General features: G+C 39.6%; 1 protein-coding gene across 1 annotated transcript in view; it reads left to right on the top strand.

The window, feature by feature from the left end:
• Positions 1-294: 294 nt before the first annotated feature.
• mpped1 (metallophosphoesterase domain containing 1) overlaps positions 295-25,632 on the top strand; it is a 97,137-nt gene continuing 71,799 nt past the window's right edge. The window contains exons 1-3 of the mRNA XM_030720531.1: positions 295-415; positions 5,741-6,179; positions 10,012-10,193. Of these exons, the coding sequence (XP_030576391.1) occupies positions 6,001-6,179; positions 10,012-10,193 (361 nt within the window). The 5' untranslated portion in view covers positions 295-415; positions 5,741-6,000. The remainder of the gene's footprint in view (positions 416-5,740; positions 6,180-10,011; positions 10,194-25,632) is intronic.

Below are 25,632 nucleotides of genomic sequence, written 5' to 3' on the forward strand. Positions count from 1 at the left end.
AATACAAACCGTGGGTGGACACGGCCCGTGTGGTCCAACTGTAAACGACCGGTAATAAAAACGCCGTGATTCCTAAGATTGTCTCGCCGACAATGAGCTCAGTGGAGCCGCATGGATCTACTTTCGGTCCTCCCTCCCTCCTTCCTCTGCTCCTCGTCATTGTACCGCTCACCGGTAAAATACAGTGGGCAGGACTGAGAGGACGGGAGAGAGAGAGAGATTGGGGGGGGGGGGGGGGGGGGTAGAGAGATAATGCGAGAGAGAGAGGAAACTGCTCTCTCCACGACGCTGTGCCGGTGCACCACGGGGGTGCGCTTTCAAACTGACCAGCGCGTCTCTGTGGCAGCGCAGACACTCTCCTCTCTCCACATCATCCAGCACTGAGCAGCCTCGCTGCAGCTGACCACCGAAGCTGGTAGGTTGACTCTTCTTTTTTTTACAGCTACGTTTTTTAATGCATGATAGAGCGGAGCAGAGATTTGCCCCGAACCCGCATAGCGCGGCGTATTGTCTGCTTAATCTCAGCCCCGATCTCAACCTTTCCTCTTGCATGACTTCGCGGTCGCAGTGTGAGTTTTTAATAAAGGCGTTCATTTACGTCCCCAGATGTTTCCAGCGGAGCTCACTGGAGCGCTTTTATGTTAGTTCATGTTTCACTACAGTACCATATCCAAAGGGCAAAATCTCCGAGTGCAGTCCAGACTGGAAAGGCTTCCTAACAGCCCGCATGTGTGAGAGGGAGACACTTGCTGCAGCCTGTGAGACCAAACGGCTGAAAAGTTTGATTACAAGTCAGTTTCACAGGAAACCTCTGTGGGTCATAATTCACGGACGCACTTTGAACTTTTCAGCTCAAAGAGCCTCGTTTCTAATTTGAATTAAAGTTTGCACATTTTTGCTTGCAAACCGCTTTACTGAGACAAAGTGAGTAAAGGTGAAATACGCCCGATTTAAAGAAACACAGCGAGAAATCTTTGTTGATGTTATTCTCCTGTATTTTTCCACCTTGGAAGGTATTTTCTTTCAGCCTTCACCAAATTTCACAGAACCGTAACTCCAAGTCAGACCAACACTATCTCCGGGCTACGCATAAAACAGATAACTGTAAATCAGCGACACACTCAGATGCACTTTAATTTTCTGTGTGTGTCCATACGTAGCAGGAAACGGGCGAATAAGCAGAGAAGATCTGCACTCGGTATAATGTGACCGTCGCTGTTAAATATGACAACGTCCCCAAGAGGAGCGCGCATCAATCAGATGTTTTTGCATTTATCAGTCGCACCACAGAACACTGATGGATCTGTGTGACTGTTGCAGGGGCTTCTCTTCTCTTCTCTTCTCTGGCTGGACTTGCAGTGAAGGATTCAGTTATGTCTAGTTTTTCAGAAACATTTCTAGGTTTGTGCTTCTCACTGACAGTAAAAACACTGTAATTCAAATTCTAAATTCGAACAAAACTTACAAAAGTTCATCATCAATTCATTGTGTCTGATAACTTAACTGTGATCTTGTCAGCAGAAGTCCTAATTCTCATTTTAAATTACAGTCCTGTCATAACTCCAGTGTTTTAAGGCGCTTTCACAGAGAACACAAAACCAAGGAGCTAATAATTTTTTGGCCGGAGGATATGTTTTGTATGTCTGGAGAGAGTCTGTGAGTGAAAACCTGTGAACGCGTTAAGCAGATTGTGTGGGCTCGAGTGTACAGAAGTCCTTCTTCTTTTCTGACCCCCTCTTACAAAATACATAAGTTCTATTGTTAGGCTATGTGACCCATTTCTACTCTGAGAAACAATGTTACACTCACATGTAGTTTAGTGCACTTTAAACCACAAACACATTTTAGGGTATCTCTCATGAGGGTAAAGAAAATCCATTTCCAGAGCACTGAAATTTACAAATATTGGTATGAAATCATGACATTCATTGCATATAAATATATAAAATATTTCTGAAAACCAATTCAGGCAGGATTTAACATTACAGGGACAGATATGGTGGCAGATATGATCTCTTTGTGAAATTTACAGGATCTCGTCTTTTAAAATTCAGCATGATGAACCAAAACAGAAAGTAAATATACACAATTATAATCAGAGGTTCACTTTAAAATAAAGGATGTGGCTGTGAGATAAACACTTCATAGACAGGACAGACAGGCTGCCCACAGAGGAGATGTCTCCAACATGTTTTCAGTCTCACGGATGTCTGACGGGACAGATGTACATTAATTTTAATCAATACGGCTGTCTACGCTGGCATGTAAATGTTTAAGCCTGCGCTCAGATTGAATTTGGCACTGTGTGAACAAATGCAGCCATTTTATTAATTTTAATGAAACCGACCACCCCATTAAAAAAAATTTGGGGTCATCCAGCAAAAACCTTGAGGTTTTACGTAGCAGAATATGTCATCTGGGAAGGCGTACCAAAGGCATGCGAGCTCACCTTCCTGGTAAAGGACTTTGTAAGTGGAAAACTGTCTTGGCAAAATATAAAATATTTCCCCCTGTGATAGCTTTCCAGAGCTGTACTCCTGTCTCAATCATAGCATTGCTGAATTGCTTGCCATACTGATACCTGTAGGCGCCGACCATTACACCGCCTTACAGTTTTAATTTCAGTGTGAATGCCCCTAACTGTTGTGACTGTGCATTGGTCTGACCGAGCACGTATGAACCCACTGTGGCTGAACATTTCCAGTCTAGGGACCGATGGAGAGCTACACACTACGCAGGCAAGGTGTGAACACGTTTTTATGTTTAAATGAAAAAAAATTGTTAAACATTTACCCAAACTGTCAGAAATAGTACTGTTTCAGCACTCAGACAGCACCTTCAATTTCAGAGGTTACTGACCCACAGATGGCACCCAGATCAAAGAGCTCTATCATTGGGTCCAAGCAGCAGGACTTTTTGAGCTCCACGGCTGATTAATCTTCTGTTGTTTTGTTTTCTCTTCACTCTTCTTTCAGCCAATGGTATCACTTGTTATTGCATTAGGATTAAATGACACTGGTGGGAGGTTATTCTAATAATATATCTTATAATAATACATGAAAAATGGACTTCAGAAGAACCAAACAGCTAAGAAAGGATGAAATACATACACAAGTCAATAAGTTGACTGCCAGTAACTTTCAAATAATATATATAACCATTTTGACATGTGACCTATCAGGTGAATTAGGTCAGGACATTGCTCAGAGTTATTCTTTCTGACATGTAGCGCACAACAGGATATAGTCCGCTTCAGATAGGTCCTCATTTCTGGAAGTACTCCTTGGCTTAGGTGAAGGTGGAGCCCGGGTAGAGCTTGCAGAGAAAGCAAACATGACACACACCTACTTGCAGTATGCTCACATGGAGTCAGTTGGAAATCACACAGATTTTGTATCAAAGAGCTGGAAGGTTAAAGACCCTTTAATGTAGATCTGACTAAGCTGGAGAATTGTTTTTTTGTTCAGTTCAGGGCCCAAGTGTGTGTGTGTATGTGTGTGTGTGTGTGTGAGAAGGCAGCTTCTGAGTGTGTGTGGAAACAACATATATGGGTGCAGATGAGCTGGTCTAGCGTCTCCATCAGAGAGGTGGTAAAAGATCTTTAAGAAAAGAAGTCAGGTGACTTCAGGTGGTACAAAGAGCAACAGCGTCTGCCTTATGCAGAGAAATCACACACCTTTCATCTGGGAGGCTGGGGTTTGTGTCCTGTAATTTCCCATTATTATAAATTTCAGCCTGTTTGGTTAGATTTAGACACCAAAATTATTTGGTTTGGTTTATGAAATGATCACAGTTAGTGTAAACATTCCTCGCCACGTACTGGATACCAGTGTAACAAATCCTAAACTGTTTTATTACTCGCTGCCTGAAAAGCTGTGACAATTCAGTTTGATTCAATTCAATTCAATTCAATTCATATAACACCAAATTACAAGAAACAGTCGTCTCAAGGCACTTTATATTGTAAAGAGACACTGAAGTCTTTCTGGAAAGAGTTAACAGATGCTTATTTTCATGACTGCAAAAGGTCATCTAGATGAATATGGGTCTCTTAAATCCCTTAAACAATCAATTATTTTGCTTATTTATTTTTTATTTATTAACCGTTTTGGATTTAACCTTTTCTTTAGACAAAATAAGTAGAATAAGTAGGAGAGCGAACAGAGGGTGTTGTTAACTGCAGATTCAGTCGTCTTGTGTAGCCTACATGATTTAGACAGCTGCATCTGAGCCCACTGTGTTACACTCTCAGCATCTGCTAATACATTCCTGTCTGACACTAGCAGTGTGAGGGATTGTCACTGTCACATTTATAACAACAGAAGCACATTAAAATATGCATGCACAGGCCTTCATACACATCAACCTGTAAATGCACACATGTACTGTACACACTCCTGAAACACATCCACCGACCACCATGCTGGGATTTGCCCGTGACAAAAAACCGGGGTGTGAAGTGTGTATCTGTCACATCAGTGAATGAGGAATGGAGATGGCACGCCGACATCGTGCGGCAGTCCAGACGGACTCTGCCAAAGCAGCCTGTCCCCAAATTATCACCTCCATCTTCCAGCATCTCCGTCATCTCAGCACCTCCCAGCAGCGCTGCACTCTCCCAGCAGCCGCCGGAGCCTCTGAAAAATGAGCTGCAGAGTTGAATTTGAGCTTTAATGGGCGACACACACACAGGGAGGCCACACACATCAGGGATGGGCAATGAAATGAATGGTTGAGCAAAAACTCAAATGAAAAGACCACAAAATAGTATATAGCATAAGAAAAACCTAAAGAACATTTGTAAATAATAATTTGGACTACACAGCTACAGCTATTTCTCATTTAGCTTCTCATTGAAGCTGGTGTTTATGACGCTATAGGTTTAAATATCAGATGTAACCTAAGCTAACAGGTTACATTTGATGGAGGGGATGCAGTGCTCCAATAGACAAAAAAACACAGCAGCCCTGTATTTATGACAAACCTTTGCATGCAGACATTCTTGCCTCTCATCACCAGTTTTCTTGTGTGTATTATTGTGCACGGCTGATGAGCAGGAACCTTTGTGGTTGTTAGCAGTCTTTAAGAAGGATGTTATTGTTATGTCATATTTGTAATACAGTGTCTTGACTAGTAAATTCTATAAATCATTTTATAAGATTTAGTCGTCTTTAAGATAACTGAAATGTTATTTTAATAGTTATGAATTTTAGGCAACATTTTAAAAAATGAAACAAACTCATAAAATCATATTCATAAGGCCAGCTAACACACAGAAAAATGATCCCAATCTCATTCAAGCAGTAAGGTACGCAGGTTTTAAATAGTTGGGTTGCATTAAGCTGCAGTATTAGAATCTGTAGCAGTCCTGCCAGGAGGTGCAGCTGGCATCCTCCGCTTGATGTTTGTTGCAACCTGAGGTGTATATTGTGTATAACACAGCAGTGTACGCCTGCAGTCCAGCCACATGAGCTCAAGCACCGTGCCCTTTAGATGGTCCTGTGTGGTTTAATGTGGACAAAGGTAGTCTCGATCAGTAGATCCAACTCCTGCTTTTGTCATGGAGGGTTGGTGAACATTTTGTTCAAATATTTAGCAATTGAAATGATTCTATGCTTTTCAAGCTTTTCTTTTCAGTTATTAAAATAAGGTTTTAGAGTGTAAAAGGATTTCCATCTATTCTGGACTCCTATAAATATCTCATACACTAAATTGCAGCTCTGCTCTTTTGTATTCCTAGCAGGTGCAGTAGAGCCGTGAAGAAGAAGAGGAAGAAGAAGAAGAAGAAGAAGAACAACAACAACAACAACAATAACAACAAGGTGATGTTGTCTTCTCAGGTCACTGGGACTGTGCATTCAGCAAGGGTTTGAATCTGTCAGGACACTTCCCAGCAGCCTCTCCTCAGGCAGGGACAGTTTACCCACTGTCCTAAAGCAAAAGCAACAAGCAGCTACAACTTTGCACTCTTCCACCTGCTTTGCTTTGGTCCCTAGCGCTATGGCCTTCACCCTGTCAGAGATCATGGCAGCGAGGCGACAGCAGTCGCAGGCTCAGTCACATGCACAGCGAGGCAACAGGACTGCTGTGGAGGTGGATGAGTACAGCACCAACCCCACTCAGGCCTTCACCTTCTACAATATCAACCAGGGACGCTTCCAGCCGCCTCATGTCCACATGTGAGTAGATGAAAATGTAGCTGCTGGTTAGTTCAAGGAGCATTCTGCTGTCACTTAGACATGTAGCACATATATGTTTGTCAGTATTCTGGTTTACATTCTCTTAAATCACACTACCACAGTGTATTTTTCCGTATCTGCATGCAAACAGAAATGTAGAAATAACAGTATAAGTCTGCACATAACTCAGTTTATGAGGCTCTGGTCTCTGTACAGACATCATAGTAGCAGCCTCACTGTCACGTGTTTTTTATGATCAAAACTAGAGAAACTCTTTAACCAGGTCTCAATCAAGCATATTTTACTGGAATTTTACATTATGTAATAAATTATTTTGCAAAAAATAAAATCCTTTCAAGTGTTCATATGATATGTTAATCTGGCAGACACTGATGTAACCTGTAACATCCAGCTTCAAGGGATACATTTAGTTTATATGTTAAACTAGAACTGATCAACCAGTAACCTCTGGGGCTGAGAACTGAAACACTGCAGAAGTGCCAAAAACAGTGCAGGAGGTGCAGTTTCTAATGGTCACTTGAGCCTTACTCCAAAAAAAAAAAAAAAAAATTTAAAAATCACCAAATGCTCTGTTGTTAAAATGCCCAACTTGCCAGCATTAAAAATCATAGAGTGGTACAAAAAAACTGCTTTGGCCTCTGCGGAGGGTTTACCCCTGCATGACAGAGCTGTATGATTGGTGATTGTTTTTCTTGATTCACAGGCGCACTGACACAGGAAGCTGTAGCTGATTGCTGTGTGCCAAGTTTCACCTCATTAGACATCTGAATTAGACCTGAATTAGACCTGAAATAGACCTGAATTAGACCTGAATTAGACCTGAAATAGACCTGAATTAGACCTGAAATAGACCTGAATTAGACCTGAATTAGACCTGAAATAGACCTGAATTAGACCTCATATTTTAGACCTCATATTTCTCATATTTTCCTCTTCAGACACAGGTGATCCAGTCAAACACAGAAATACAGTTTAACATGCCAGAATTAAATCTCCCTTCCGCTTCACTATTTGGCCAGCTGTGCCATTTAATTTCAGTGTTTAAATATGAAATAATTTCCAAATAAAAAAAATAAAAACTAAATATTCCTCTCCAAAAAATTGCACGTCAGACTTTTTTTTGCTTTTCCTGTGGAACTTCATCTGTGATGTGTTGCCCTGTTTTAACCACATCTGCAAATCTGGGTGCAGGAAGGAGGCAATTCTGCTACAGCAGACTTTTGAGTTTGAGAGTCAAAAAATATGTGAAAATGACTCAACACTGTAACATGTTTTACAGCATTTTTACAGCAAATTGATTTTATCATTTCATCTGAAAGAGGGCTCGTTATTAGATTGTTATTAGATTGCTGATAAATTTGCACTTTCTGCAAAGAGCTTGTTAATAAACAAGTACTATCAAAGAAAAGGCATCATCTATTTGGAAGTATGGTGAAATTTCAATTAATGTCATTTAGATTAAAAAAGGAATTTTAATGAAATTTGGTCAAATATTTTAATTATCCCATTTTGTCAATTTATCTAACTTTTACAACTATGTTCAATTTAAACAGACTTTTTCACACAGTATTAACCTGTACTAACTTTTGGGTTTGGTACCAAAGACCATATATGGAACTTTTAAATTAATTAAAGATGTTCATGATAAGTACGATGGAAAGTATATCTGTCCACTTGAGTTTCACTATTTATATCCATATTTAAGAGTGAGCTGAAAAACCTTTCAAATAGCCATAAAGATCTCACTGAGTCATCTGGATGATGAAATATCATTTTCTCTATTACCTTTTTACTTCATAATAAAAGCCTCATGTCAACATCACTTTCTTGAGAAAATGCTTATTTTACAGGTTTTAAACTCAAGTTTAAAACAGGTTTAACACTACTGGTATTCATACATGTAGATTTAAATATAAATTATACATTATATATAAAGCACAATATAAATAAATACATAATAAATACATAATAAACAAATAAAATCACGCCAGTGTATTTTATTTTGAATTTATCATAATTATCTTTTAAACACCCCACATGTCATGCATGCTTTGAATAAATTAAAAAATACTCACAAAAATATCACACAATGACCAACCTGCCTACTACTGTGTGTCGACCCTGTCACTGTGGAAAACATATGACTATATATATATTTGGCCATATGACTACAGGAACAGTGAGGGGACCTGTTCAGAAGGATTTCCATAAGAGGAACAGGGGGGGGGGGGTGTGCAATTCAGGGACACAACCTATTTCAAAAATGTATAAGTAGAAAAATAATGGTGTAGATTAACAAATAAAACTATGCAGCAGTAATGAAAAATGACACATTATTTTGATTTTTTTTTTTACGTATATATGTAACTGAACTCGAACAAAGATAATTCGGGACATGACATTTTGGGATATTTGTGCTAAAAAAACAGTGATATTTTCAAAATAAATACTTTTGGATACATAGTGTAATTGTATTCTGTGCTAAACCGGTTTTAATAGTGTAAGAGAAGCTTTAAGAAAAAAGTACTGTCCCATTTTTACAATGTCATGTAGATATAGTTTCTTTCTTTCATATAGGGGCATCAAAAACACAATGGCAGGTACTTGTTTGAGCAAAGAGACCAAATATTCCATAGTAATCCTGAAGCTGACATTACACTAATAGCGTAATGTCAGCTTCAGGCTGACTAGGCTAAAAATGATCTGAACCAAGTTCCATGGCAATGGCATATAGGTCAGCTTAAATCATTGTTACCACTTTAAGCTAACTAACATGCAACAGCAAATAAACCTAACTAAATATTCAGCTAGCTAGCATGCTAAGCTCACCAGCACTTTAACTGCATGCTGACTGGCATAATGTCAGACTAGCACATTAACACCTCCATAATCCTCTTCAGCTACCTCAGATGATACATGAAAACATACAACTATGTTAAATTAACCAGGTAATCTACTGTTGTAAATACAATGTATCTATTTCCATGACTATAATTTTACTTGCCCAGTTTTGAGGTAGGCTACGCCAGTTTGTGTTTTATCAAAATTATTCAATCTATTTTTAGCTTTAGTTAAACTGTAGTATACTTTACATAATCACGGAAACCACCCTTTAAACATAGTTATATTCATGTGAAGAAGGAAACTTGTGGACTTCCATCACTTTACACATCCACTTACATTTGAATACAATCAATTGAGGAGGAACCTTCCTTTGTATTTTATTACTTTGTGACTCATTTCTTGCTGGTTGTCTTACATGCATGTATATCTGCTTCCCTTTTCCCCTCATCTTCTTCCATCTCTAGTGGTAGGGTGGAGGAGGAGGAGGTAGGGCTGGGTATTAAGGTACCTGGAGGAAAGCGCACTAAAGTGGGCCACGGTTATTCACCAGCTCCCCTCCTCCCTCTAGAGACCCCATGGATCTGCACACTCACTGGAAATCCCACAAGACTCTGCTCTTTTCTATATCTGTGCTTTATTCTTTTCTATCTCTGCAGATTTCTCTTTCTGTCTCTATCGGTACTGTGCTTTTATTGTGGCCTCTCGCTCCTCCTATGTACTGTGTCTCTTGTTTCCGCCTCTGCCTCAGTCTGTGGGGATGTTTTTCTGTTGGATACTAATTCAGACTTTTTTTCATTGTCAGCCTCTTGCCATAGAGACTTTACATATGTGCACTGTTACTACTTCTCCTGTATTAAGTGCATATTTTTTAACGTGCACTTAAACAATAAACCAAAAGCTGCAGTGACCCCCTTTCCCATCCTCACTCCTTCAACTTTCTTGTCTTTTGTTCCTTTTCTTGTCTCAGGGTTGACCCAATGCCTCATGACACCCCCAAACCACCAGGCTACACACGCTTTGTGTGCATCTCAGACACACACTCACGCACTGATGCCATCCAGATGCCATATGGGGATGTGTTCATCCATGCTGGAGACTTCACCGAACTGGGGTTGCCCTCTGAGGTCAAGAAGTTCAATGATTGGCTAGGTCAGTATTTCTGAAAGCTGTTTTCTGGAACTGGACCCCCTTGTGATAATATCACAGTAAAGCAGTCAGTAAGGATCAGTGCCAGGCTAAATGTACTCGCGGAGTTGTGAACGTTTTTACACAAATTTAGCAAATTTTTGCTGTTACATAAAGCTCTCTTTTTAAAAACAATTTCCAGTTTTATTTTGGAGACTTAACTCAAACTCAGTCTACCGCTGACTACCGCTCCCAGCATGCTATGCATTATTAAATCAGTGTGCACACTTTCTGAATAGATTTGTGATTCTTCTTGTTAAATCAAAGCACGCTCTGAGAACGTCAGAGATTTGAGTTAGCTTCTGAACAGCAACAACTTTTTAAAATGCAGTAAGCAACAAGATTTAACAGTCTGATTATTTTATATCTCCTGTCTTCAGTTTTCTGACAGCACAGCTCATGAATGCAGGGTTTTGTGGCTGCTGATTCTCAGATTTCAGGAGTTTCATGGTCACATCACAAAAATCAGGACAGACAAAAACTTTGACAAAAGTATAGAGTGAGTGTTCATTGTGATGGACGTGAGTCTCTGAGTTGATTTTAGAGTGTACTGGAAAAAAGAAAAACATCAAACTAAAAACTTAAGCTGGCCTTTGAGAAACTGATCGCTGTAATATAAAAGAAGCCCACATGTGATTTGTGGCAAACATGCAAAACCCACAATATAATACAATGCTATGTAGTGCAGTGTGAGTCTGGTTTGTGTTATACTCCTCTCATTTCTGACAAAAGTTGCACAGACACTCCACTTAATGTCTGTGTAGCTTGAATGTTGAAAGTACCCTTCGATCTGGAAACAAGCTAAAACCACTGAAGCAAACCAGACTGGAAACTTCTTTCCATAGTTTTTCAAAAGCCTACAGCTCAGAGAACCTGGATTTAGAACATTCACGTGAATTTGTAATACTTGACATTTTATTCAAAATTCAAAACACCAAAGCAGCTGAAACTGCTTAACAACCCCATCTGCCACTTAACTAACCAGATCAGTATCCCAGAGGTTTAACTGAATTGATGCTATACTCTGATTAAAAAGTGTTCCTTTAATTAATTTATTTTTTTAACAGTGTATTTGACTTAACGGATCTCAATTGGTGACCCTAAATAATTGTATAGAAACCTGAGAAGATATATCATATATGAAGATATATCAGGTGTCCCCTCACTCTCCAAGATTATACTAAACAACCTGGTCAAAAAGTCCACTGCCCTTTCTCCAGGACATCCATACTGCCACAGGTACGCATTATGACAAACCCCCTTTGCATTCTTTATCCTCTTCCTCTGTACTAATCCTCTCTACTTTCTGATTCACTACCTGTCCTCTATTCATTCTCCTTTCTCTCTCATGTTCTTCATTCATCAGCTCCTCAGAGTACTCCTTCCATCTTCTCAACAGACTCTCTTGACTTGTTTAGTACAACTCCAGTTTGATCCTTAATCACACCAATTTGCTGCATATTCTTTCCAGCGTGACCTCTCTGCCTAGTCCTTCCTTAGTGTCCAGCCTCACATACAACTCACCATAAGGCTTTTCTGTTGCCAACTCTCAACTGTTGTACACCGAGCCTCTCAGTACTTCTATTTTCTTAATCTCCCTGCCAATCCTATTTTTTTCTGCTAACCTCTTCCTTTGAATACTTTCCTGTACTTGTCAATCCACCTCCATGTCTCCATGTCTCCTTGGCCTCTTTCACTTTCTGCATAAGATGTATGCACATTCTTCTACTCTTATATGTCACCATACCTACCCAACATCTCCTCATTACCTCTGTTCCCTTTACCTACATGTCCACTGAAATCTGCTCCAATCACCATCTCCCCCCTGGCGACACACTTTACCACTTAAACCAACTTATTCAAGAATTCCTATCTGACATCCAGCTTGTGGGGCCTACACACTGACAGTATGAATGCTGTCAGTGTGTAGGCCATGTCATCACCCCCTTCAATTTCCAGGTTCAAACTCATGATCCTGTCTGACACTATCTATACCGTCACAACACTAACATGCTGTCTCTTCAAGATTATGCCTACTCTATTTCTCTTCCTATCTACACCATGGTAGAACAGTTTGAATTCACCTCCAATGCTCCTGGCCTTGCTTCCTTTTCCACCAGTTGTTCCAACACACACGATATATCTACCTTCATTCTCTCTATAATGTCAGCTAGCTCTCTCCCTTTACCCAGTCATAGTCCATACATTTAAAATTCCGACTCTCACCTCCACACTTCTTCCTTTCCTTCCCTCTTATTGCCTGTGAACACGTCTTCCCCAGTCTCTTCTTCCTTTGTCTTCAGCCAACAGTAGCACAGTTTCTACTGGCACCTTGTTGAACAACAACACCAGAGGCAGTCATTGTTAACCTGGCCCCCAACTGATCCAGTATGGAAATCTCATTCCTGGTGATCTGCATGCTTGATTTGGCAAACATTTTATGCCAGACTCTCTTCCTGACTCAGCCCTTCCCATTTTTCCAGGCTTGTGACTGGCATTAGGAATACAGTGGCTTGTGGCCCCACCATGGCTGGGTTTTCATTTGTCTTGATTGCCAAATTCAAGTGACCAAATTCAGTAATCACATGATAATTACCAATCAAAGCAGTTAGTGTTATCACCAGAATTATTCTGGTTATATATCTTTGAATTTAATTTTTCTTGAGCTGATTTCTACAGTGGATCATTTCAGTTTAGTTGCATTTTATCTTAAAAATGTTGCGTTCTCATTCTTGTTTAGTATCACATGCATAGTATTTGTCAGGGGCAGGATTTAAGTAGTTCTGAATGAGTATTACAACAGAAACATTTGCATATAATTGTCTGATGCTTCCTGATGGTGGTTGTGTGACAAAATTGAGCAAACTGTCTTTAGTTTATTGTTAGTTTGATTTCAGTGTTTTTTCATAATTTTCTGAAGTAAAGGTTTTGTTTCCAGTGAACTAAAATATTTCATATTTTGATTGAGCTTTTAGTTTGGTTTTGGTTAACTATAATTACCTAATCTGTTAATTTCACAGCACCAGACATCCGTGAAGTTCACCTTCTGGGCCAAATCTGGTTGGCCCATCATGACCTTCAAACTAATGGGCAGATAGACAAATCAGCACTGGCCCTGAATCAGTCATTGTATTAGAGATAGGACGAAGCAATATAGCAAACAGTGTAACAAATTACTCCTAAATGAAGCAGGGTTCTAGCCAGTGGTTGATCACCTGGCGCAGCGCCGAGCTGAGGTATTGTCGCGCCGGACTGAGAATTTTACCGGTTTGCTGGCAGAGCTGTCGGCTGTTACCACAATTAGCAAGCAGTCGTCTGATAGCTGAGGGGATCCGATACCGCCTGGCTGTAATTTTTTATTTATTTATTTTTTTCTGGCTAGAACCCTGCATTTGATAACAAATACAAATAATTTAACAAATGTTGTTCTATTACATTCCTTACAAAGGAGCATATCTTATGCAGAATTCAACAAATCAACCAGTGGAGAAGTTTTAAGAATTATAAATTAATTAATTTTATAGAGGGTGTTTCTTTACCTGACAGTTTTTTCTTGACTCTAAACAAACATTAGGTGCACAGCAGCAAATATAAAATTTAGCATAAAAAAAAAAAGTAGCATAATGGACACATCTTCATATTGTTTTTTAGGGGTTTTAAATGATTTAGTGATGCTTTGCAGATCAGGATTAAACCATTAATTATATCAAATTTAGGACTCCAAATTGTTGTGAAAAAATCCCACTGAAAGATATTTTATTCGGAGGTTTAGCTCAGGTGGGACAGTGAGTTGTTTCCTAATTGCTCTGATTCCCGTCCCCCCCTTGGGTCAAAGTGAATCTGAGCAAGAAGCTGAACTTCAAGTTGGTGGCAGCGCCTTCAAAGACAGCTCTGCCATCATTAGCGTTAATCTGATAAATGTCCTAAAAGTTGTTATTATTACCTTAGAACTTATTTATCAAGGATTTGTAAAATATTTATTAACCACAGATAATGCTGCTAACTTTTCATGCTGTTGCTCCTATGCAAACAGAATACTCTTAAATGCAGTTTAGCTGCAAAAAAGAAATTTCTGCTGCACATCATTTGTTAAAAAGAAAACATAAAAACCTTTAGAGAATTCAGTTTTGTTTTCTTTGACTTTTTGCTCCACTGGAAGCTTCTTATCTCTGTACTGAGTTAGGAGTGAGTGCAAGTTTTATCACCGCCACGTGAAATCTGTTGGAAACAGGAAAGAAGCAACCTAATAGGAAGCTGAGGAGCAGAAAAAAAACTGTTGAATCTTTGAATCTACAGACCAGGCAGAGCAGCTCCTACTATCATTGCCTTCATCATCATTGTCGTTGGCGTCGTCAACACCTTTTTCTGGTGAAAATCTTGCCGGGGAAAGATGCACGGCTGTTGGCAGGTGCACAGGGCCTGTGTGTTTCTCTGAAGGAGGGAAGCAGAGAATGGAGGGAGATAAGGGGAGAACTTGTTGTCCTTCGTCTCCTTCCTTGCTCACACACACAGGAGCTGCAGGGAGCGCAAGATGTAAATCCGCTAGCCTGCACTCCAGCGGTGAGAGAGGCGACGGAAGAGACGGGAAAGAAAAGATAAACTGAGCCAAATGCGCCTGCTGCTGCCTCTGAAGTCAGTCTCTCCTCTCTCCATCCCTTCCTGCTCTGCTCTCCCATTATTTCCTTCTTCCCTGCAACCCTGCCACCTTCCTCTCCACTGCTCATATAAATATTTATAATGTGACTATTCCTGTTCCTTCTCTCCTTTTCATTCCCTCCTGCTCCCTGTCTCTGTCACACATACAGTCTGTAGATGAATGTAACTCCTGCTGTTTAATGTGTGCTGAACAGATTTGCTGGGAGATCAGGTTTAGCGTATTGATTTCGAAAGAATCTTTGTACAAACTCATCCTCGGTCAGGTATCACCATCTGTTCCCAAACTTCTTTTCCTATCAATTTTTTTTATTTTTTCACCTTCCACTTTTATCTTTTTTTTTTTTCCCTGCCACTCTTTTAGCCTCATTTCTTTCCCTCTGTCTTTCTTTCCCTCTTCCCCCTTATCCACACTCCTAACCTCCCTCTCCTGTTCCACTCCTTTCTCTCCTGCTCCCTCACACTCAGTGGCTGCTCTCTGCGATTCTTCTCTCAGCTCTTATTTTTAGCAGGAAGTCGGTTGGCTCTTGGGGGCCGCTGGCAGCCGTTCAAGGCTTTGTCAGGGATTGCAAATGTTGCACGAGAGTAGAGGAGAGGAGAGGAGAGGAGAGGAGAGGAGAGGAGAGAAGGGGAAAAAGGGGAGTGAGTGAGGAGTCAGGAGATGAAATTCATTCAGGGAAAAGTGGTAGAAAGGTCTGGGCAGGGAAGGAGAAGGCAAAGGTTTAAAAATCATAGAGAGTAGAGAAAAGTGACCATTTTTCTTCCCAGAGGAAGACTGCCTTACCTGGATAAACTCACATCTCATAGCCCTGGAGACTGATGCAGCACTTGTATGTTGATCCATCCTGTCAATCAGTGTATAAAGGATGTAATGCTACATTCATTTATCTCAGAAGTTTTACAGTTTTAATAGTATTTACTTTCACTGCTGCCATCTTGGATTGTGAACATGGGGTTAGTGAGGCTGCTCCAACTTTCCGAGTCAGTCTTTCAGTTAAAAACTCTGGGAACTCAGAAATTCCAACTTCAGCTGGAATGCATTGTATGCATGTGTGTTCCTTTTACTGCATATTCATCTATTTTTTTTCCACAATATCTGTGTTTTATTTCTGGAGAATCTTCTATACACACATCAGGAAAGAGGAAGAGAGGAGAGAGGAAACATCACACTATCAAACAATCAAATATAACCTTGTCATAATACTTGTGTACAACAAAAGAGTAGAGCAGCATTGTGGTAGCAACAGACAACTGATAATAGATGCTTGAAAGAAATAAACTTCAAAAACATACACTTTGGTGTTTACACGTTGAATTAAAACACTTTCAGGGCAGTCGCTGAGTCAGGATTTTGTTAGTTGATTCAGATATTTTTTTTCCCTTCTTTTGCATGACTTCTTCTGTATAACTATCATAATGTATTTGTGAGATAATGAGCCATGAATACACACAAACACACACACACACACACACACACACACACACACACACGCACGCACACACACACACACACACACACACACACACACACACACACACACACACACACACACAGCTAGAAGGTCGAATCCACCTTGGCCCGGGCCTTTCTGTGTGGAGTTTGCACATGAGTTTTCTCCGGATACTCCGGTTTCCTCTGATGGTCTGAACACATGCAGTCAGTATTGTTAGGTTAATTGGTGATTCTAAATTGCCCATAGGTGTGAATGTGAGTGCAAATGGTTGTCTGTTTCTCTGTGTTAGCCCTGCGACAGGCTGGCGACCTGTACAGGGTGTACCCTGCCTCTCGCCCTATGACAGCTGGGATAGACTCCAGCCCCCCCCGCGACCTTGAACAGGATAAGAGAATGGATGGATGGATACACATATATATATATATATATATATATATATATATATATATATATATATATATATATATATATATATATATATATATATATATATGTGTGCTCAGAACATATTATATGCACTTATATGCTCAGAACATATAAGTGATCTCTCCCTTGTTGCTAAGAGCATCCTGTGAATCTGGAAAGGACCCACGATCCAGCACGCTGATTCATATGTGATTTAGCAGGTAGCAAGATGGAAAAAGTCTGAGAACCACTGTTTTAATGGATTAATTCATAAGTCCATTCATATGAATGGATGAGTGTATCCAGAGGAGAGAGTGAATAAATGGGGGGAAAGTAAAATAATTAAAGAAAAGGTTAGAAAGGGCGAGAGGCAGACCTCGGGCTTGTGAGCAGCGCACTTCAGTCCAATTGTCTCCAATAATGGTCTCTTTGATCAGGCTTTCAACACTGAGCCGTGCCTGTGAACACACACTGTAGCAACGATCCATGTGGATTTCGTAAGCTGTGGCAACCCTTCCCTAAGTGTTTGCATGTTTGTTTGCGTGCGCTGCCCTTGCTGTAGACTTGAGTGGCATTTTTATTCATGCCATGTGATAACGTGAGCTGGCAGAGCAGAGTGGGAATGTACTGCAGTGAGTGTTGAGTGTTTAAATATGGAGCTCCTTTTGCTTTGGTGTCAACTCTGGGTCAAGAGAGGAGCAGCTTTAATTCTTAAAGGTTTTGTTCTCTCTCTCTCTCTCCTTCTTTCTGCCTTTTTTCTGATTGACAGCAGAGACTCTTTTACTAACATCATACACAGACTTTAGATTCACTGTAGGAAAATACAGATCAGTTGGCTCACTGCTTGTAGTGTCTGTATTTTCCTTTAATATGTAAAAACTGTTTCTACACACAGGTTGTATAAAACATTAAACAATTCAATTCAGTTTTATTAATATAGCATCAAATCACAATGGTCACCTTGAAACACTTTATGCTGTATGGTAAAGACCATACAATAATAGAGAGAAAACCCTGTCAGAGGCCCCCTATGAGTAAGCGCTTGACAGTAGGAAGGAAAAACTCCCTTTTAACAGGAAGAAACCTCCAGCAGAACCAGGCTCAGGGAGGGGGGGGTCATCTGCTGTGACCGGTTGAGGGGTGAGGGGAGGGAGCATAAAGACGCACTGTGAAAGAGAGCCAACAATTAATAAAAACTACTGATTCAATGCAAAGTTGTTTATAAACACATCAGAGGTGAAAAGAGGTGCGTGAAGAGACAGATATTCATGGAATGATTTTAATTTTTTAAATTCTTATTCTGAGAAAAAAATCAGAACATCAACCAGTCCCTACTCATTTCCCCTTTTCTGGATACCTCAGATATGCGGAAAAATTAAATTTAAATTTAGTTAAATTTATTATTTTCATTAAAATGTGCACACAGGTTCTGGTGTTCCTCCAATTACTATGCTATTAATTTAAAACAATTTTTTAATGAAATTGTTTTTCTAAAAAACTGTGTTTAAAAAAGTGTTAGCATGACTTTTTTATGTTGTTTTGTCTGTGTTAATAAATATGAAGTCAGGGATGAAGAAGCCTGTTTTATTAGCTTTTCGTTAATTCTTGAGCTGCTCACAATAATACACCAGGCAGAGGTCTTTCATTTCACATCGGCAGTACAGCTTCAAAAAAAAAATACCAGGAGCATTTCAGAAGTCTTGAATATAAATGTGATGTTTAAGCGTGATATATTTTTTATGTACATGTATATTTTAGTGCGATACAGAACTTTTATAATCACAGAACTTCTTTAGTGCAACAGCCTGTTGCAGCAACGCACCACTATCTCAATGGAAGCACTGAAAACTGTATCCTATGCTGTCGGCTTTACTTGTCACCAGATTCTGCTTTGGAGCATTTAAAGCCTTAACCCTCGCACATTTAAACATCTGAAAGAGATGCTCAGATGACACTATGCAAAGAAGAAGTGTGATTTCTTAGTAAAACATTTACTGCTATATTAACATTCAAAATCTCATGTAAAGATCATTTAATTGTTATATTCACTGGCCACTACTTTGTCTCCTCTTGTTTTTGGACTGATAGTGTAAAGTAGGGAGTCAGTGGAAACAAATAAACAAAAACGCACAAATGAAAGGTCTTTATGACTAAAGGAACCTCCAGAGATGGACAATAATTCACTAAAAGACACACTTCTCATTTGACGTCATTTTTTTGTGTGTTTATAAAGAAAATTTTACATAGTGCTGCTTTAAAAATCATCATTGTGAAATGTAAGCACAGATTAGCCTGTACAAAGAAAAGTAACCCAAGTCTTTGTCTTGCTGCTGGCTCAGGAGCGCTGAATTTGTCTTTCCCCTAATAAAAAGCAACACCCCCCCCCGACTCCAGATTGCGAGGTCCACAGCCTTTGGCATCGGTGTTACAGCTCTTAATTTAGCGCCTGCTCTACTCTGTTCCTCTTTACTGCTGAATAATAGATAAGTGACGACCATGATGCGATTGCCGTGTCGGCACTTTAAATGCAAGTGTGTGTATTTTATTTGCTTGGCAGAGCAAGAAGGTGTCTACTGCTTTGCACCTGTCTCTACATCCATGGGTGTGTGTTTTATTTTTATGCCCCTTCATCTCCAACCTTTGTAAGGTGTTGAACTCCTCAACCCTTTCACCTCCCTGCTGGACTTCTTCTTTACCTCCTCCACTTCCCTCATTCTTCTCTTAGCTTCCTCCCTTTAGCTCTCTAACAGTGAGGTCATTAAACTTTCATAGTGCCTGCCTTTTTCTGCTCTGCTCTTCTCTCTTCCTTCACCTTTCCCTCAATCCTTATTTTGCTACCTTTTTCACTTTGTCACATTTCTCTCCTCCCCTTCCATCCCTGAGTCTCGTTTTGGATTAATTCCTATTCTCTCCCTATCGTTTCTTTTTTTTTTTACCCCCTTCTTTACTTGTGTTTACTCAGCAGTGAGTGCTACTGGAGGAGAGCATAATGAGGAGCTTTGACGCCCCTTTAGTGTTTTTAACATTGAGAAACTCGACAGAATTTCACGTGACTGTAAATTTAGGCAAACCTTTTCCCATCTGTCCCTCTCTGCTTTTGTATCTTTTATTTGCACACTTGGAAGACTGGATTACTTGTGTGCATGTACGAATGGGGGAAGGAGGGAAAAGATGCAGTGAGATGTAAAAATGATCTTAAAAACATCCTCACGTTTTCTTTCAAATAGGTTTTCTTTTCCCCCTTCAAGTTCAGAAAGCGTTTGGAAGACAGTACACCCTCTGTATATTACTAATGAAATGACGAAGTCTTTCTCATAATTTTCTCTTTCTCTTTTTGTCTTTTTTCATAGTTTTTTCTAGGTCAGCATCAGTGCTTGTAATACATGTATGCAAACTGTTGCTAAATCTATCATTAACCCTGTCTCTCAAGCAGGCAGCAAAGCAACTGAGGCAAAATGGTAAATGGACGGTTCTTACTCAAAGCATTTTATACAATGTGCCTCATTCAGCCATTCACACACACGCACTTCTTTCTATGTCTCAGTGCTTTCTATCTAACATTCACACAGATTCATACTCTGATGCAACGCCAAGTTGCATCAGAGAGCAACTTGGCGTTCAGTATCTTGCCCAAAGATACCAGGAATCAAACCACTAACTGTCTGATTTGTAGGTGACCTCCTCTATCTCCTGAGCCACAGCCACCCTGGCTTGTCCAACCTATACTAAACCAATGGGAAGACAATTTTGAATTTTGATTTGATTTCACAGCTAGGGCCAAGAAAAAAAATCATTTGCATTCAGATGAAATAAAATGGCCCTTCCTCAGCTATAACCACTCCAACAAAACTGTAGGAATGGAAGTGACAGACTTGTCTACAACCATTGCATAGGTACCCTCCGAGTTCTAGTGAAACTGTGAAAAGTGCCACACAAACTGGAAATAGAGACTGTTTGCCTTCAAAGTAAAAGTTGCACCTTTTGAAACATGTTGGCTGTAGCGCTGAAGCACAATTTTTATTTTGAAGGCAAACCTCCTCCACTTCCAGTTTGCATTGCACTTTTTCAAGTTTTACTACTGGTTTGCTGGCACTTAGGGAGTATTTGCAGACAAGCATGAAAAACTTGACAGTCATGGCAATCTGCTAGCAACCAAAGCAATCACAGGGAGATTTTTGGTGTAGCACCTGGAACTGATTTCACCCAGCAACAGGCAGAAACCTCAAGGAACCACTTCCAACCAGTCAGGGAATGCACATTTTCCCCTGACAATCAATGGTTGTGTCATGTCCAATATGGCAGACAACTCTTGAGCAATGTGTACATGACATCACATGAGAAACCTCACTTACATCTCTGTGAGCCATCTAAATGATGCTAAACCTGGTATTTTGAGCAAAGTAGTTGCACTGTGTTGCTTTAATCAGCTTAAAGGGCATAGCTCTTGAGACTTGAATTTCGGTCTGTCATTGTAATAGTTCTCAAATAGGCCTATTTGTTGGTGTTAACATGTTGTTCATCAGATTAGCAGAATATTTTCAATGTCTTGGTACAGATCATGTTCTCATAGATGAATCGGATCATCCAAAGGTTTAAATATGAAATCACATAAACCTTGGTGCTGGCACTCTAAAACACATTGGCTTGGAACTACCTTCAGAACATTCCCTGCTACTAGCTGTGATTTGATGTTCTAGTGCCTTTGACAAGAACAATAAAGGTACATTCTGCAGAATTGTGCAGTGTACAAATGATGCTGTTTAACATCAGCTAAATTTGGAATCAGTAGAAATAAAAAGAAACCAATATGGAACATATGGCGAGTAGCCAATGTTTTTTTTTTTCTCATCAGCATTCATCAGAAAACCCACGTTGCTTATTCTGAAAGTTGCAGCTTAATCTTTAGCCACATTATCCTGGAGGCAATATTGTAACACTGAACATGGAAGCGGAGCAGACATGATGAAAGAGACAGAGATGGAGTGTTGGAGAGTGAAAGAGAAGAGACAGACCACCTACGAGGCTGCTTGATGATGCGCTGGATCTGTCTTTGTCACTGCTTTTATGTCTTTGCACACGTGTGTGTGTGTGTGTGTGTAATGCATTATGTTCAGCAAGGACATTGTGAAGTGTTAGGAGGTGCTGCTGTACTCAGATAAAATGTGTGTTTTGGATGCGTGGCTCAGTAGGTGGTGTTTGTGTATGCTGTCTCATAATTGCTGGCTGTCTTTGTTTTGCGTCTGCTTGTACGCCTTTGTGTGTACATTTGTGAGTGTGTGTTTGTGTGTGTGAGGATATGCAGCAGAGTGTGGGCGGTGATTTAAATGAAATAAGTATTAAGTTTAAGCTGAGGTGGGAAGGCAGAAGTCTTCCTGCCATCATCCAATTCTACCTTGTTGCACGTCTGTCCCTTACTCACCTCCTTCTCTTTTTCTCTCTTTCATGTCACTTACTACATTCTTTGCTCATATCCATTCTTTCTTCTCTGTGGCTGACTTGTATCTCACACACACACACACACACACACACACACACACACACACACACACACACACACACACACACACACACACACACACACACACACACACACACACACAAGTGCACACACACGGTAAAGGAATTATGACTGATCCGGGCTGAGTCTTTAGCTTGTCTGTCTTTGAACATCCTTGCTGTTGCCTCTGAAGCTTCCCTTTGAATTATTGCAGTTCTGTTTATGCACATGCAGATAAAGGCCAGCTGAAGTTGCACTGTCTGGCTATTATCTCGCTATGTTCCATACATAAAGATGATATACATAAACTGGGAGGTATACACACACAAGCTTCTGTACGGGCAATATATTGACAGAGATTGGTATGAAAGAATAATCCTGGCTGATTATAACTTGGATCTTTTCTTCCTTGTTCTGGAAGAAAAGATACTTCCATTGCCACAACAATGGCAGATATGCCAAGAAATAAGAGCAGTAAGACAATCAGACAGGTTGTATAAAGGCCAACAAAATCTATACAGAAACCACAAACACACCCAAAATGCTGGTAAAAAGACTTTACAGAACAATAAAACTGCAGTAAGTCAAAATTCCAAATTTTACTAAGCACATTTAACCTACTCATATTATATATAGGAGTGAGATTTAAATGCATCTTGTATTACTTTATTCTACTTTCAAAGGGATCTAACTTTTATCCCAATACATTCGCAGTAAATGATACCTACTGAACTGAGAATCTACATTTATGATATAAAAGAGATTTGAACAAGTATATAGGAAGGTCCAACACAATCTACTAAAATCTGCTCATCAGACTACTGCTTTGGTGCTAATAGATATCAGTCTAATAATACACTGACATAATCCACCTAGCATTATGATGCTTTTTTAAATTCTGACTGAGAAGTAAATGATATCAAAACCCTTAATTAAAAATAGTAGTAGATCATATCATGATCTATTGTTTTGAGTAGTAATTTTTGGCTTTTTCACAGAACTCAGTGACTTTATAGGGTAAATATTATTATTAAAACCCGTGACCTCAGTAAACATTTTCCTGATACATTTATCGGCTCAGTTGCTAGTTTCAGGCCATAATTAATACAATGTGGTGTCTGTTTTATAAATTATGGTTACCATAAATGTCAGAAATTAGGAAAAACTAGGATATGCCTATTGGATAACAACTTGTCAATCACAAATTGTTAGCCAGTGAGCTAACAATTTGTGATTGACATCCTACTCTATTTCTGTTATTGTGAGACTTCTAATGTTAGACCACACAAAATAAATCTTTCTCTTGATATCCTACATAAGTTTTTTTATCTTTATTTTATTTGAAAAATTACCAGATAAAAAAATGGACTGGTTCTTGTATAGCACTTTTCTACTCAATTTGAGCACTCAAAGTGCTATCTTACTACAAGCCTCATTCACCCATTCATACGTGTGCATTTTCTACAATATTAACATAAATGTTGCCAGTTGATGTATTGTACCAGAGTTAGCTTAAAGCTAATTTGCATCCGCTGTCCCTTTGGGGCATGATATGTCAAGATGATATAGTGTAACGTGAACCCAGCTTTACAGGATGCTTTCAGGTGCTGTCTTCTTGGTTAAATACATATAAAACCTTTAGTTAGGCTATTCTCAGCTATAAATGTTTATAAACGATGGCTGTATCTACGCTGATGTCACCCATTAGTTTTGGAATCAGCATTTTGAAACTTCAATGTTAACATTTTGGGTGCCTTAACAGTGATTTTTTTTTGACAGCAAAGTGGCCACATGCCTAATTTTAAGCCTTACCAGTACCCATATAGATGAGTTATTAAAAAAGCATTCAACCACCATGCAGTCCACACATGACAAAAATGTTTTGTGTACCAATCTCAGTTTGAAACCAGCCTCCAGTGATCATAAGAGGAACTGTGGTATCTGGAGCTTCCACACTGGCTTCGCTGCTCGCACTCAACACAGACACGGGAGACCAGAAACTACATATTGGTCTCATATGAGATTGTACATTAGATTTTCACAAGTGAAGCATGCATTTTTACATTTGGCGAGATAGAAAATTTGATAACACTTTCATATTTGTGTGTGTTATGTGTTAGCACTTTGTTTACATTCTGTATTAGTTAATTAGCTTAAAAGTGTACCTTTTAAGCTTCTAACACTGGAATCATTGTCTATGTTAATTGTCTTGTGGTCCTATTACCATGCTTAGGACTTCACTGATGAGCCAAAGTTTAAAATACTGACCTGTTTTGGCCACACAGGGCAGATTAGTCCGTTAGCTTTAATGTTCTGGCAGGTAGGTGTAGATAAGTTTCAGACTGATTTTTAACTCTCAGAGAAAGTGGTTAGGGTAAATATCCTAAAATCTCTAAAGGTGCATGGTTTAAAGCCTAGCATGATTAAAAGCCACAAATTAAGATCTAATTTTTAAAAAATTACATATAATGTAATTGTGTGTTTTTTTAGTTACACGTTGAGTTAAAAAAAGGTTCATTTGGTACAAAATTAAGACTAAAGATGTAATAATAATCTTTTCTGTCAAATCACATTTAATTTTAGAAAAAAGTTTTGGTTACTGCTGTTCACACAAATACATTCATATGGACACACACACACACACACACACACACACACACTGGTATTGATTTAATCATTTTGGCTTGGCAGGAAACATTTGGCCCCTATTTTCTGCAGTTGCACACACACTCACAGAATTTCTAGACACACATACTTTGGTATTAAGTTATTTGGCTGAACATTTTGGCTACTAGTTTTTGATATCTGGAGTGCGCACACACACACACACACACATACACACAGAGAGAGAGAGAGAGAGAGAGAGGATTTAACTTTGTCTTGGCAGGCAGGAAATTTCTTCCTTTTATTTTGTTTGTGCATGCCCACAAGCATACATATAAGAGCGCGCGCGCACGCACGCACGCACACACACACACACACACACACATGCACACACAATGGGCAGTAATCCCCCCCGTACATGCAAGAGCATTGGGCAGAGCAAGGATTTTCCTCTTCAAAGAGCAGACCACCCATTGCAGCATCAGAACAATGGTGGCCGAACTCCGGAAGATTTCCTGTGGTGGCAGTTGGAGTTACACACACACACAGCCTAGTTTGTGTATAGACACACATGCACACACAATCATATGCACTCTCATATCCACAGACATTATGGTTGTGCACCCAACTCCCAGAATTATGCACAAACATGCAGGCTGCACATATAAACTTTACATACATTTACCCTTACACTGGCCACAATTTGGAGCTTATGGGAGGATGGAGGTTTTTTTGTGGTGACACACACAGACAGCCAGACAGAACAGATCTGGGATGTGCATGACTGGAG

The sequence above is a fragment of the Archocentrus centrarchus genome, chromosome 23 (genome assembly GCF_007364275.1).
Source record: "Archocentrus centrarchus isolate MPI-CPG fArcCen1 chromosome 23, fArcCen1, whole genome shotgun sequence".
Lineage (NCBI taxonomy): Eukaryota > Metazoa > Chordata > Actinopteri > Cichliformes > Cichlidae > Archocentrus > Archocentrus centrarchus.